Source organism: Sorex araneus, chromosome X (genome assembly GCF_027595985.1).
Source record: "Sorex araneus isolate mSorAra2 chromosome X, mSorAra2.pri, whole genome shotgun sequence".
NCBI classification, from domain to species: Eukaryota; Metazoa; Chordata; class Mammalia; order Eulipotyphla; family Soricidae; genus Sorex; species Sorex araneus.
Window position 1 is genome coordinate 46287823 of NC_073313.1, and position 16039 is coordinate 46303861.

Genomic DNA, 16039 nt, shown 5'->3' on the forward strand with positions numbered 1-16039 from the left:
TATTCTCCTACTTCTCAAATTAACGTCATTACAAGACTGTATGAGGGCTAAATTATCTACATATTTAAATCTTGAGGGAAAGACAACTGACTGAAGAGTTGAATAGGTAAGTGACAAACGTGTCAGCTTGAAAAGTTCCAGGAAAGCATCATCCTTCTAAAAACTTGCTCTCTGGGGAATGGAAAATCTTAAAGTGACAAAACAGCTTGGCACTGCCAATTTTCTTTAAAAAATAAAAAACAAAAACAAAAATAAAACAACCTGGTACAAAAATCAAGTAGTCAAAATTATATTTTTAGAGTAGATGGTTGAGTATATACATTATAGTTTATTGGAAAGTGTTATGGGAATCTATTCTAACAATGGCACACATAAAGTCATTGCAGGTTTATATATATGCATATATATGTATAGTTTATTAATTTCAATTAGAAAATGGAAGAGACATTGTTGCCAACCAAATTAAGTACCTGAGTCTTAAGAAGCAAACTCATTTCTGGTCTAGATTTTGCTGCAAATGTGGAGTGAAAGAACAATATGTTAATTCTGCTCCCTTTCCTTAGAGCCATGCCTGAAGGGTAAATAGCTGGATCTGTTGACCTTGGAATACAGCACCCAAAGAATAATAGGGTATATTGGGACAAACTTCACACTATGAATTCCCAGAGAACTGTGGTCAAAATCAAAACCAAAGGGACATTACTTGACAAAAACTCTGCTTAGGCTCAGAGTGTATGGTCCAAAATGAAAAATAAAAATAGAAGTGGGGGCTGGAGCAATACAGCTCCACAAAAAAGAGAAGCACAAAAAATAGAAAAAAATGCAAAAAAAATAGGGGCTGGAGTACAGCGGGTAGGATGCACAAAAAATAGAAGTAGGGGCTGGAGTACAGTAAGTAGGGTGCTTGCCTTGTATGTGGCTGACCCTGGTTTAATCTCTGGTATACCAAGCCCTGCCAGGAGGAAGCCATGCCTCTCCCAAAAAATTTTAAAGTGAAAAAAGAAGTAGAGAATCACAGGAGAAACACGTTATAGTCTCGGAATATTCAAGCCTCTGGAATGGGTGGATAATTATGCAGTTTTGTGTCCATGCGCTCACAGAATGAAGTAAAAAAAAAACCTCACAATATTCGGTATTCACATGCCTAAATCTTTTAGACATAATCCATTTTGGTGGTGCCATTATTACTCGTGCCCATGGGATGTTAAAATGTAAACTCTGTATGTTTCAGTTTCCCAAACTTTACCTGTGGGTATGTGGAAATGTGTTTTGCAGGAGGCCAGGGCAGGGGGTAGCTTCTACTCTGACAGCATTGCAAATTTCAGAAAATAACAAGTACATTCGCTGCAGAGAGGTTTAAAGATCATTTTGATAAGGTAGATAGCAACAAAGCTTAATTATAAAAGCAATAAACAGGCATTAAAAAGCTCAAAAATGTTTAATGGAATAACAGCTTACTGTTCTGTCATAATTTGGTTTTATATTATCATGTATAGCTGTCAGAAGTCACTTTCTTTTTGTGTTGTAATGAATAAAATTATTCTGGATAGAAAATTGCCATAAGATTACTTGATATTAATAAATCATACAGACAATAAAAAGGCTTGACATTTTGTTAAATGGCATTTTTAATAGTACTGGTATACCATCAATATGATACGATGTTCTGAAAATCAAAAATGACAGAAGATTAATTGTGGCTTATGGATTTCTATTCAGTATAAACCATGTTTCTTTTTTGTTGTTAAAAAACTACATTTCTAAACTTGGCAAAATTAAAGCAGGAAATCAAAAGATGTTGACTCAAAATAACATGGTTACACCACGTCCTCCTCTCTAACGCCATACACATCCCTCAAAAGGGCCATATAGTTCACGTATTTCACAGGTAGAGGTGAAGGCTTTCCAATCCACTCATCTTCACACACCTACGGAAAAAGAATATACACATATGGATATAATTATAACTACAGCTCAGAGTGGCAATTTATGAATGCAATATCAAAGTTTTTCTTATCTTTATATAAGTTCTTGATTAAAAGCTCATGTTCAAAACTGGTATTTCTACTATCTACTTTCAGATCATAGGACTTTGTGGGAGATGTGATTCATTCTTTTAGCACTGCACTGTAGCACTGTAGTCCTGTTGTTCACTGATTTGTGCGAGCAGGCACCAGTAACGTCTCCACTGTGAGACTTGTTACTGTTTTTGGCATATTGAATACACCACGGGTAGCTTGCCAGGCTCTGCCATCAGGCAGGTAGCTTGCCGAGCTCTCCGAGAGGGATGGAAAAATTGAACCCAGGTCTGCCGTGTGCAAAGCAAATGCCCTACCCGCTGTGCTATCATTCTTTAAAAAAAATTTTGTTTTGGTTTACACCTGGCAATGCTCAGGTGGAATTACTACACTCCTGGAGGTGCTCAGGGATCATATGGGATGCTGGGGATTGAACCCATGTCAGCCGCATACAAGGCAAATGTCCTACCCACTGTGCTATCACTACGATCCCAGATCTTGCACTCAATTCTTTGTTGCTCCCTGTATATTATATACCCATACACTTGGCCAAATGACCTTGCAGAACCTTCTATGAAGTATATTTTCTTTCCCTTTTTATAGGCTAGTCTTGGCCTCTGTTGCGTTGGCAGATGTACTACAAACAGACATCCTAAAGTGCTAGACATGATTTGAGTTGGTCTTCCGCGTCTCTGCCAATTTCCATCAGAAGAAGATAGCTAAGAGAACTGCTTGTTTCTGAAATCACACAAGTAGAACACACCAGACCAATCTTGCAGTTGACCACTAGGATTATTTTGATTAGGTAGATAGCAACAAAGAGGTTTGTGAAAAGAAGTAACTGTTGTATACCACTGAACACATGACAGTGTATTGGGGTGGGGTGTTACTTGATATGCACCATTATTGCAGCTATAACTAATTTTGTACTTTATTAACAACCCCATTTTCCAAATAGAAACGGGCAATTATACTGGCTGATTGGTTACTGCTTTCTTTTATTTCTTTTGTTGTTGCCTTGGGTGCAGGGCACACTTAATGGTGCAAAGGGCTTATGCCTGGCTCTGTGCTCGGGGATCATGAATGGTGGTACTCTGTGAACGCAGTCCTGAGGAACAAACTAGGGTTGGCTGCTTGCAAGGTCAATGCCTTAACCTTTATACCATCTCTCTCAAATTCTAACCGACAGAGTGATAGGAGTACAAGTTCATTCTCAACAAACTCTTGGAAATAAGTTACTTTATATATATACATATATATGTATGAATTGTATATATACATATATTACATACATACAAAAGTTAAGTAAACTATATAGTTTATGGTTGTTATTGCTTCCAATACATATAAAATATATAACATTTTTATATAAGGCTGGAGCTATAGCACAGCGGATGGGCGTTCGCCTTTCACGCGGCCGACTCGAGTTCTATTCCTCCGCCCCTCTTGGAGAGCCCGGCAAGCTACCGAGAATATTGAACACGTGCGGCAGAGCCTGGCAAGCTACCCATGGTGTATTGGATATGCCAAAAACTGTAACAATAAGTCTCTCAATGAGAGATGTTACTGGTGCCCGCTCGAACAAATCAATGAGCAACGGGATGACAGTGACAGTGAGTGATAGTTTACTTAACATTTTTAGGGTCCACACTGGCAATGCTCAGAGACCACTCCAGGAGGTATTCAGGAAACCATGCAGTGCCAGGTTTGAACCCTGGGCTCCTGCATGCAAAACTCTAGTCCTTTGAACCACCTCCATGCCCCCTACACTTTATATAACGCACATGATATAGATATGTGCATATATATGCTGATTTCAGAAAATACCGTCACTATAGACACCTACTTTTACATGGAGTTACAACAAAACGTAATTATAATAAATAATCACTGTACCACTGTCATCCCATTGTTCATCGATTTACTCAAGCGGGCACCAGTAATGTCTCTATTACACTCAGCCTGAGATTTTATTTTATTTATTTATTTATTTATTTATTTTGCTTTTTGGGTCACATCCAGCGATGCTCAGGGGTTACTCCTGGCTCTGCACTCAGGAATTACTCCTGGCAGTGCTTGGGGGACCATATGGGATGCCGGAGATTGAACCTGGGTCGGCCGCGTGCAAGGCGAATACCCTACCCGCTGTGCTATCACTCCAGCCCCTCAGCCCTGAGATTTTAGCAGCCTCTTCTTACTTGTCTTTCCCAACGATTGGAGACTCTTTCAGGGTAAGGGGAATGAGACCCATGGTTACTGTTTTTGGCATATCAAATATGCCACGGGTAGTTTGCCAGGCTCTGCTGTGTGGGCGGGGTACTCTCGATAGTTTGCTGGGCTCTCCTAGAGGTGTATATATATATCCGTTACTGTATTTTGGATATGAATACGGGGAGCTTGCCAGGCTCTCCCAAGTGGGCAATAGACTCTCGGGAGCTTGTCAGGTTCTTCAAGAGGGAGAACTAGGATATTAGATGTCTCGTGGCCACAATTCGACACCTAATAGCTTCTGGGAGCTCGGTTTTATAGTCTCATTGATGAGATTACACGGTGTTGGGGGGGCAGTCTGTGGGTGTGACTGCCTAGCTACTGGAAAATGGGGGATCTGGGTGGAAAGGCCCAGTCCCAATCCAAGCAGCCTTGGTAATCTTGGCCCTGGGTCCCGCACACCTGGGTTCCTCCACCGGCTCCCCCATGTGTGAGGCTCATCCGAACATGTGGAGAGTGGCCCTGAGCATGGCCATGGCTGGGTTCCAGAGATCCTCAACTGTCGAGGCTCTGCTGGGGCGTGGGGGAGGGAAACACAACCCGTCCCCTCCGAGGGGCCCTGTGAAGACAGTCAGGCGCGGGGGCAAGAGACTGTATCGCTCTCTTCTGGGAGCTTGGTTATATTAAATAATAAACATGTCAAAAAACTATTTCATATGCAACTGCACTTTTTAGTTATGTTACTTTTATGACATATACTTTATAGCTATGCTGCAATGGTTCATTAATATTCTTTTTATTATTATTATTATTATTATTTTGCTTTTTGGGTCACACCCAGTGATGCTCAGGGGTTACTCCTGGCTCTGCACTCAGGAATCACTCCTGGAGGTGCTACAGGGACCATATGGGATGCTGGGGATCGAACAGGGTCGGCCACGTACAAGGCAAACACCCTATCCACTGTGCTATCGCTCCAGCCCCAATGTTAGTATCAATGACAGGGAATTCATTGTTGTGATTGCTTCCATTTCTATAGTGATGGTTAATTGTTTTCTGCAAGAGGTATCCTATCTTTTTAAATTCTATATTAGTTGCCAGGAAGATATAAGATACCATAGAAAGACAAATATAGACTCAACAGCCTTACGTTATAGAACTATGGATGGAAGCTGAATAATTGATGTTTATATTGGGTCTTATAGATGAGGAGCACTTCAGCAAGGGGTTAAATGGATAATGGGTGTTCTAAGAACAAGAAAAAATGTAACCAAAGGCCTAGAGAGCTATAAATGCATTTGCACTAATTTGTACTTTATGTTGTGGTTAGGAAAAATCACTGGTGGGTCTCAGCCAGAGAAATCTGATTAGAAATTAATTCTATAACTTGTCGGATATATGAAGTATGAAATAAAGTAAGAAAATTGCTTTGGAGATTATAGCAATAATCCCCAGGAGAGATGACTGTGGGAAAATCAGAGTGTGGCATGAATAGGAGCTAAAGCCGAAGGATTCTGCCTGGAGGAACTGATCTGAAATTGGGATAAGATAAATGGAGCGTTATGAGTTGAATCCTGTTCCCTCAACTAAGATATGTTAAAGTCTTAATCCTGTTATCTCAGAATGTTCCCTTATTTGGAAATAAGGTCATATCAGATATAATTAGTTAAGGTAAGATCATACTGGAGTAGGGTGGATCCTATGCCAATCCTTATAAGAGACTACAGGCACAACTAATATAGGTAAGGCTATCTAAGATTTCTAAATTTAGTAAGAGTCAATGATGTATATATTAGTTTCCTAGGTTTGCTGTAAGTTACAACAAATACTGTGATGGCCATGGTAATGCCCTAAAAAGATACTATCCCTTCCTGACTGCATCAATTCTTCTATGCGCTCTCTCTCTCTCTCTCTCTCTCTCTCTCTCTCTCTCTCTCTCTCTCTCTCTCTCTCTTCTCTCTCTTTCCTCTCTCTCTTTTGGTTTTTGGGTCACACCCAGCAATGCTCAGGGGTTACTCCTGGCTCACGCACTCAGGAATCACTCCTGGCGATGCTGGGGGGACCATGGGATACGGGAATAGAACCCTGGTCGGGCCACGTGCAAGGCAAACACCCTACCTGCTATACTATTCACTATTTAGATTTTATTTCCTTTTGTCACTGGTTTTTGTTTGTTTGTTTTTTTTTTTTGGTTATTGAAGGAGTGACTTTTTCTGCCCTAATATGTAATAAATGCCAAGGGCATATTATGGTGTTTGAAGAACATAAGACCATCTATTTTCAATGCAATACAGTGATTTATAATAAATACATATTTGGTCTTTATTCCCATTTCTAACATATAACTCCTAAATCCATAAAAATTTCCTACAATAGGAGCAGGAATGTTGTCTTTCATCATAAAAATGAGGCCATAATGGAAAGGACCCAATAAAGGTGGCCAGGGAAATCAACCTTATGATTAAAGAGTTTGAACACTTATCTATTTATTTTAAAATTTATTTTATTTTTAAGTGAGATTATGTGCTTTACAATATTATTAATAATGGTTTCTCATGAATGTAATTCCAACAGCACACGCATGACCAGTGTATCCATCTCCTTCCCCTAAGTGTCCCAACACGCCTCCATATTATCCCTGACCCCAAACTCAATTGTATAGTTTAAGTTCTCCCATTATGTTGCCTTTGGAGTATTGTTGCTACTTCACTGTGTATCTTTAAGTACTACATATGAAAGAGATCATTCTGTATTTTCCTTTCATTCTCACTGACTTCACTCAGCAGGATATTCTCTAGTTTCATCCATGTTGCAGCAAATTGCATGATTTTGTTCTTTTGAGAGCTGCACAGTATTCCATTGAGTATATATACCACAACTTCTTCTTCTTTTTTTTTTTTGCTTTTCGGGTCACACCTGGCAATGCACAGGGGTTACTCCTGGCTCTGCACTCAGGAATTACCCCTGGCAGTGCTCAGGGGACCATATGGGATGCTGGGAATCGAACCCAGGTTGGCCGCATGCAAGGCAAACGCCCTAGCCGCTGTGCTATTGCTCCAGCACCTACCACAACTTCTTGATTCATTCATCTATAATTCGGTATTTATATGTTGTTTCCATATAACTGGCTATTGTACTAAGTACAGTGATGAACACAGGCATACATATATCCTTTCAACTTACTGTTTTTGTGTTTTGGGGATAGATGCCAAGAAGTGATACCACTGGGTCATATAGTAGTTCCATTCCTTTTTTGGAGAGCCATATTAGTTTACATCAAGGCTGAATCACATGACATTCACACAGTGAATTAGGGTTCCTTTTTCAACAAAACTCCAATAGAACTGGCTGTTTTCAGATGTTTTATAATGTACCATTTTCACAGATGTGAGTTGATATCTCACTGTTGTTTTGATCTGCATTTCTTTAATTATGAGTGACAATGAGCACTTTTTCATAGGCCTGTTAGTCATCTGTATATTTCCTTTTCATCTCTTTGCCACACTTATGGAACGAGGTGATTGTAATTTTTGTTGGTGAATTAGTGAGTGCCTTACAGACCTTTATCAGAAGTACTCTTTGCAAATATTTTCTCCCATTCAGTAGGGTGTCTTTATTATATGTTGGGTTTCTTTCTCTGTGCTTTTTAATTTGATATGATCCCATTTGTTTATTTGTTTTTGTTGTTTTTGCCACTGTGTTCATGTCATTGAAGACTCCACTGTGGTCAATTCCCTAGAGAGTTCTGCCAATGTTTTATCAAATGTATTTTATGAATTCTGCTCTGATCTAGAGATATTTAGTACAGTTAGAGTTTATTTTTATGAAGGGTGTGAGGAAAAGTTCTAAGTTCATGTTTTACGTTGGCTATCCAGTTTACCCAACAGCATTTGTTGGAGATTTTCTTTGCTCCACTTCACATATTTAGCTCCTCTGTCATAGCTTAACTGACCATAATTCTAGGGCTTACCTCAAGACTCTCAAATATGTTCCATTGGACTGTAGGTCTGCCTTTGTTCCAGTGACATGCAGGTTTGACTATTACAGCTTTGTAATATAGTTCAAAACTGGGGAATGCAATACCCCTCATCTTTTGTTTTCATAGGATTGCTTTGGCTATTTGGAGAGTTTTATGTGGAAATGTAATTTAAAAAATTAAGACAGCATTATTTAGGAAATATGATAATGGTGACAGAAGAGGGGGGAAAAGTTTATTTTCCCTGAAAAGTAGTAAACAGAAATCACACATCCCATGTTGGTGTGTAGGTGAATCCCCAAATAGAGTGAGTCATTTAGTACAGGGTAGAAGTTACACACCAAAGGCAAAGGGTGAGGGCAACTCCCAGGATGGGGTGCACAAAGTTAGAACTTGTAATCCTTCTCCACTGAGCTCCAAGAGAAGGAGAGTGGCAGGTGGTTACAGTCAGTTATCAATAGCTACCAATTCAATCAATCATATTTAGGTAATGGAGCCTCCTTATAAATCCTAAAGGCCAGAGTTCCAATAGCTTTTAGATAGAGGAATATGTGAAGAAGATATGAGAAGAATAAAAACAGAGAGGAAAATGGAAGCTTCATGCCCTTTCCCCTGGACCTCACCCAACACATCTTTTTCATGGCTAGCTCTGTATTTATCATAAATTGGTAATCTAGTAAGTGAAATGTTTCTGTAAGTTCTGAGTCATTATAACAAATTAATCAAATCCAAGGGATGAGGGTCAAGTGTATCACCAATCTATATATCCTGTGGTCAATAACACACTCAACGCCAATTACATGTCCAATTGTAGGAAGCTTGTACTGTCTCCAGGCAGACAGTCATAATTGAGTTGAAGTGTAAGACATTCATCTGGTACCTGAGAATTGCTTGTTGTATATGTGTGGGAGTGAGCAGAACCCAAAAATTGCAACAGTTACCAGAAATGTATCCAAACCCCAATTTTAGCAATATTTCCACAGGTATCAGTTTAAATAAAATTGGGTAATAAGTGGAAGGTAAGATTTAAGTGACTATGGGACTGAAGAGATAGTACAGTGGGTAGGGTGCTTGCCTTGCTTGTGACCAACCAGGGTTCGATCCCTGGCATTAATACAATCCTCCAAACACCATCAGGAGTGACCCCTGACCCTGAATATTGTACGGTATGACCCTCTCGTATTTAAGAGACTCAGGAAAAGGTGGAGTGAACAATAGAGACAAAGGGTATTATCTTTATAATTTTGCCTATAATTGTATCTATCTAAAGAAATCACAGAAGGCCTAAAGACTTTGATTCCAGAGACCTAACACATTAGGGCATCCAGCGCAGCTTCTAATAGCAATGCACTGGGACTGCGAACTGGGCTGCAACTCTGTGCTGCCCGGGGGTGGGTCTTTTCTCCCCACCCTGTCTTCCTGTACGGAAAATGGCGGCAGTGGCAGCAGAATCCACATGGCAGGAGCCATCTTCTAAGTCTTCTAACCCAGAGGTATTTGATTTTTACACTTGGGGCTCCTAAGGACTCATGGGAAATGGGTGTAACCGGCACGCCCTCAGTCCAGATAAATTCGGAGCTGCTGAGAGTGAAACGGACCCTCTGCACCTAAAGACTTTGAGTCCAGAGACTTCTTACAGCAATGCACTGGGACTGTGAGCTGGGCTATGCAATTTCTGGCAGAATTTTCCCTGGACTTTATACAGAAATCCAAAACCATGTTAAGGCAGCGTCCACGTGACTTAACATCTATAATTGTCAGAAATGTGAAACGGTTCCTTTTGAACAAGTCTGACTTGGGGGGGAAACTCCAAATAATAACAGTGAGGTTTTGTTGAAATATTGAAGGTTATTAATGTAGCAGCCACTTCTCTGGACTGTGAACTAAGCAACATGGCTGGCCCCACGCTGGCCGAGAAGAGGAAATATCCCTCTTTTCCGGCTGTTTCCCATTTTCAGGGAGAAACGTGGCATGGCGTCCACCATACTATGAGGCGTGGGAAGTGGGATGAGGGGAAAAAAAAAAGGAAAAGGAAAGAGAAAAAAAAGAGTTACGTACTTGGAGAAGTGGGACTACATATCTCTTCATTCTCAGCAATGGAAAACTAATTATCAAATGCTTCCTTGGTAGTAGGGCTGTCTTTCTTGGGTGGGAACCCCAACAACAATAGTGAGTTTTGTGTTGAAATATGGAATATAATCAAGGTAAAGAGAAAATGAAGCGAAATTCATCAGTTATACAGTTGGGGGTGAGGGGGTGGGGACGGGGGGTATACTGGGGGTTTTGGTGGTGGAATATGGACACTGGTGAAGGGATGGGTGTTTGAATATTGTGTAACTGAGACATAAACCTGAGAACTTTGTAACTTTCCACATGGTGATTCAATAAAAATTAAAAAAAAATTAAAAAAATAAAGAAATCACACAATCAGTCTCTGTGGGGAAAAACGAGAGAGATCTTTGGCAACATGGGAAATCCCCAAACGACCACTGCAACTATTCCAATAAATCCAAAAAATGTTCTAAAGGTTTCAGAATATTTTTGACAATCGGGGCAGTGAGTTAAAATGGTCTTTGTCTTCATTTACTCTTCTTTATCTCATTCCACAAAGTATCAAGAGAACTCCAGATTAAATTGCTTTTGCAGTAGTGCACAGAAGCTTTTTGTTGTTTTGGTTTGTTTTTTGGGCCATACCTAGCACTACTCAGGGGTCACTCCTCCTGGTGGGTCTTGGGAGACCTTAGTAGGTGCTAGAAATAGAACCCAGACCATCAACCCTACCCACTGTATTCTTTCTCCTGCCCTAAGTGCACGTTAAGTTTTAAAAATAAATAACTGCATGTAATTTTACAACAGAAATTGTTGCACACAACAAAAATAAATCTTCCAATGCAGATGACAAGTCTTCTCTCACTGCTCTCAAACAACTTCCTGACAGTATATGCTTGGAATCTTAAATAAAGTATCTGTGTCATCTGTGTATAGTAGGCTCTGTAAATGCCTCTCCTGACACACTTACCCTCTCCACTTTGGCACACATCAACCTAATTTCTACTACCCAAACCTGTGTTTTCTTATATTTTATTTGGCCTCTGAGGCCATCTTTGGCTATTCTTGTGATAAACAACAAGTACCTGGGAATCAATTCTTTTTTTATTGCTTTGTTTTTGGGCCAAACTCCATAATGCTCAGGGGTTACTCCTGGCTCTGCACTCAGGAATTACTCTTGGTGGGGCTCAGGGGACTATAAGGGATTTGGGGGATGAAACCTGGGTCCACAGCATGCAAGGCAAGCATCCTATCTACTGTACTATCTCTCCAACCCCTGAGACTCAATTCTTTAATCACTTCAGGCAGATCCCTCAAATAATGACTGATGGAAATTGATGGATGCATACCACTGCTTTCTGGGGCTTTTGTGTGGTAACTCTGAGGTATATATTAACTATTCTATCTGTGTTACACAAAGATACTAAGCTCTAGGAAGCTGCATTTGTTACTGTTTTGACAATATATGTGCTATTAACTTCTGTTTCTTAATTCCCTTAGTCTCTTCCTATTGTTCACTTTCCCCCCAAATTATTTGTACTTAAGTTCTTGTCTAAAGTTTGCATCCAGGGGAAGTCAAAGACAATTTTGCATTTATCAACAGTAATAAAGGGTATATGAAAGTCACAGCACAGTGCAAAACAAAGCAACTTCTGGAGAAATTAACTGTGGCTAGATTGGGAGTCTCTAATGTTCTTTTCAGATAACACATAGTGCCCCGATCTCAAAACAAAATTAAATTTAATCTTCAGCACATAAAAATACACACCATATAGCATTTTCAAGAAAAAGGAAAGACTATGAAAAGCTGAGTGAAATGAAATGATTAAAAAGAATTACTTTAAAATGGCTGGAAATCACTATCGGCAAAAGAGTCCCATGACTTCTTCCAAACTGGTTGTCACTAGAGGTACTTAAGATGTCAAACAAGTTGGCAATAAATTTTTCTCATCAAAAGTGAAAAAAATGTACCTGTGGATCTGTAAAATCACATACCAGGGAAATGAGATGCAAAGAAGATACTGGGTGGAAATGGAAGCTTCCCAGTGAGAACAGCTAAGGTGTATGTTAACAAATGGTCCCTGGATTTGTTTGCTTTGACATTTAAAAAATATATTTTTTAAATTGTGTTCTGTCTCCTCCGAGTTTAGAATTTTCTATTAAAGTACTGGTCTACCAGCTGAATGAAGGGAAAAGATTGTGAGCCAGTTAAATTCTACGCATCACTGAAACAAGGTTAAAAGTCTAATGAAAATAACTACTAATCTGATTCCAATTGTAAAATTCAACCTCCAATGTTAGAAATGATTTTGTTTATTTAAGAGTGGGCACTACAGGCTGTTCCACTTGGGGCACCCCAGGGGGGGGGCAGGTGAGAGCCCTCCTCACCCCAAGGGACCCGGCCCCAGTAGCTGAAAACCTCCACGACCGAACCACCACCATGCTCAAGGCCCCTTCCCACACGCTCGGGCCAAGCCTCACGCATGAGTGAATGTACTCCTGGACACATCAAAAGACACTCGCTACCCATTCTCCAAGAGTATCACACCACATTTGATGAGGTTCAAATAGTAGGCAACCAATTATAGAGTGAAATATATATATATATATATATATATGCATATATATTTTTTCAGATATATATACAAAAATTCATATCACTCAAACTTTAACAGCATGTTTGTGATATCCTAAAGAAGGTCTTAATGGCCCCTGCCAAAATAGAACAATCTTCACACTGTTTCCTCTACTGATACTTTTTTGTAGCATTTTCTGCAGTTTTTCATAACAAACAATACAAGATATATTATTTCAGTTGTGCTATGGGACAGGGATTGGGCTTTGGATGGAAACATCCCATATATGATGGTGGAAAGGTGTAAAGGTGGTGGGACTGGTGTTTGAATATTAAATGTAATCAAATATCGTGAACTATCTTATAAAACAAAAAATTTAAAAAAGAGTGGGCACTAGATCTGTCTACATAATCTTTACCTTCAGGAATGCCTTTGAATCTTAGCTTCCTATTTACAAATTAGGAATGATGATAAGGTTTTATAAGGCTTTTGGGACAAAAAAAAATCACAGGGTATCCTTTAAATGCCAAAAGGAGTTGCTCAAAAAGTGGAGTGCCCAGAGATATATCCCAAAGTGCACTCAATTTCCCTTACTGCCCACTGACAAATCTATATATCATCTTGTTGTGACAAAAGAGCTTTAGACTCAAATACTAATGCTTCTGTAATTCTAGTACTCATAAAACAAAACCACATCCAATTTTTCTTAGAAATGATAACAGATAAGATACTAATCACACAGGGTAAGTTATAAAGTTTATATGAGAGCAGACAGAGCTATTTTTTTAAAGATGTGACCTCTGAAATTAACCAGACAGGCTGTAAACAAAGGGATATATTTTGCCAGTTTTACAGCTACCATCTGTGAGCAAGCACAAAAGAGTGGAAATTGGGTCTCTAGGCCATGACAGCACCAGGGCCACATGCAGCGACCACAGATAGTCACATAAGGGAATGAAGAGTTAAATTTAGGTCCCGATGACTCATCATGGGCTGCTGAAGGGACCAGGCAGAGGTCTGGGCAAGGATTCAGCTACAGTCCATAGTCCAGAGCAATGGCAGATGACCACTTACATTATCCACAGAGAAAAACTACCCAACAAAGGGTAGCAAGACTAATCAAAACTATAGCATTTTCAATAATAGGTCTCTCAACTTTTGTTTGCTTGTTGTTGGATTCCACTTAAGGTTATTGAAGTCAAGTGGGTAGCACATTTGAGGGACAAATTCTGGCATTTAGGAGCGATTATTCCTGACCCTACACCCTGGGATAGGGACTTGTTTGCCTGGGATCAAGACTATTTTGATAACAAGACTATGATGGGTTAGTTTCCAGTTGTTCCTCAAGCTTCACTGTTTTCACTCTTTGCTCTGCATGGAGGAGAGAATTCTGTGGATGACAGAGTCCTTATACTCTGGTTTCTTGTTGGATTCAGCCAATGAGAAGCAGCAAGAGATCATGCTATTGACCCCAGTTCTCTTCACCGTGCTCCCTCCCTGTCAGTGGCTACAATATGAGCTACAATATCCATCTGAAATTATAACACTGGTCCCTCCCTGCTTCTCTAATGATAAAGGAATTCCAGTTCTAGTTAGTTCCCAAGTTTTCCACCACCTTGATTGATTCATTTAACCCTACCCACACTTATAAGACATCTAGAAACAATACTTTTCAATACTGATTTTAATATAAAATATTATGATCAACCCATTCATGTTGAATATTTTTGTGAGGTAACAGATATGCTGATAACTATTTTACAACATCTTTATGAAACAAAATGACAAGTATAGACATCATATAATGCTGTAGAATCAAATCTGATTAAGTTATCATTATAGGTAAAATTGATCAGGCATTTTAAAAACATTACTATTGAGTTTCTGTAATTTACAGTACTGTTAGCAATGATTTCCCATGCATATAACTCTAAAAATCAGGGTATTATTTTATACCTGTCTTTCTTTTTTCAACTGGCTGAAAAGGAATGGTCTCTTCCAAATGCTCCCTTTGGGCTGATATGTTTTTAGATTTGGTGAAAAGAACTGATAAGAAACCCTAAGGGTATAGTTCATCTCAGTTTTACCAAGTAATAATTGGAAGAGCCTACTGCTAAAGCACAGAATCTTTCTGAGAATTAAATATATTAATTTATTGATATTAATAATTTTTCTATTCTGTAATTCTTCAACTTTCAGGAGAGAATCACTAACGTTCAGAATAGAATCACTAACCATAGTATCTATTAATTTTGACTTTCAGGATAGAATCACTGACCTAAGTCTTTTTTTAATTTTTACTTAACATTTATTTCTTTATTACTTCTGGCTTGCAATACTATTATTAATGATTTCTCACAGACTTTCACCTTTAAAGGGATTTCTCAGACGCAGACTCCTGACTTTAGAAAATAAGACATCTCCATTTTACAAACAATAATAACCAGCAACAATTAAGTCCTTACACAGGTATTGTGATGTGTCTCATGTGTAACCACTTAATCGTTGCAACAACTCTGATAGAAGTACTGTTTTGACCTCTAGTTTTTATTTGTGAAATAGGTAAGCCTTTCATTACTCATTTAAGTCAAAGAAAATTTATAGATGTCAACAACATATGCGAAAGAGCACTACTAATAAAAGACGACTTTCAGATCTGGTTTCCATCAGATGGGAGTCCCCTCAACATACTATAACAATGAAAATAACAAAAATGACAGTTCTGATGATCAGTTGAGAATAGCTAATTGCAATGTCAATTATCTACATCTTGGTAAGATGATATAGGGGCTAAGAACACGAACTCTGAGGTTTGATTACCTAGCTTTAAATTCAGTCTCCTTCATTTTATTATAGCTAGGTGGTCTTAGATAAAAATCTCTGTATATCAGTCTCTTAATTTGAAAACTGTAGAGATATGAGAAGAATTAAGTAAACCTACTTCCTGGCACACATAACAAACCAATAATTATGAGTTACTATTGCAAACTCCAATATCTTTTTAAAATTTTTTTAAATTGAATCACCATGTGGAAAGTTACAAAGCTTTCAGGTTCAAGTCTCAGTTATACAATGCTCGAACACCCATCCTTTCACCAGTGCACATATTCCACCACCAAGAATCACAGTATACCTCCCCCCACCCCCCACCTCCCCAGCCCCCCACCCCGCCTGTGTAGCTGATAAATTTCACTTTACTTTCTCTTTATTTT

At 39.1% G+C, this 16039-nt stretch overlaps 1 protein-coding gene across 4 annotated transcripts in view; it reads right to left on the reverse strand.

Annotated features, from left to right (window-relative positions):
* Positions 1 to 1438: 1438 nt before the first annotated feature.
* EFHC2 (EF-hand domain containing 2) overlaps positions 1439 to 16039 on the reverse strand; it is a 259310-nt gene continuing 244709 nt past the window's right edge. The window contains exon 14 of one of the 4 annotated variants that reach the window (XM_055121648.1): positions 1439 to 1928. In XM_055121648.1, the coding sequence (XP_054977623.1) occupies positions 1883 to 1928 (46 nt within the window). In that variant the 3' untranslated portion in view covers positions 1439 to 1882. The remainder of the gene's footprint in view (positions 1929 to 16039) is intronic. The other 3 variants (XM_055121644.1, XM_055121646.1, XM_055121645.1) reach the window with 3 other exon arrangements.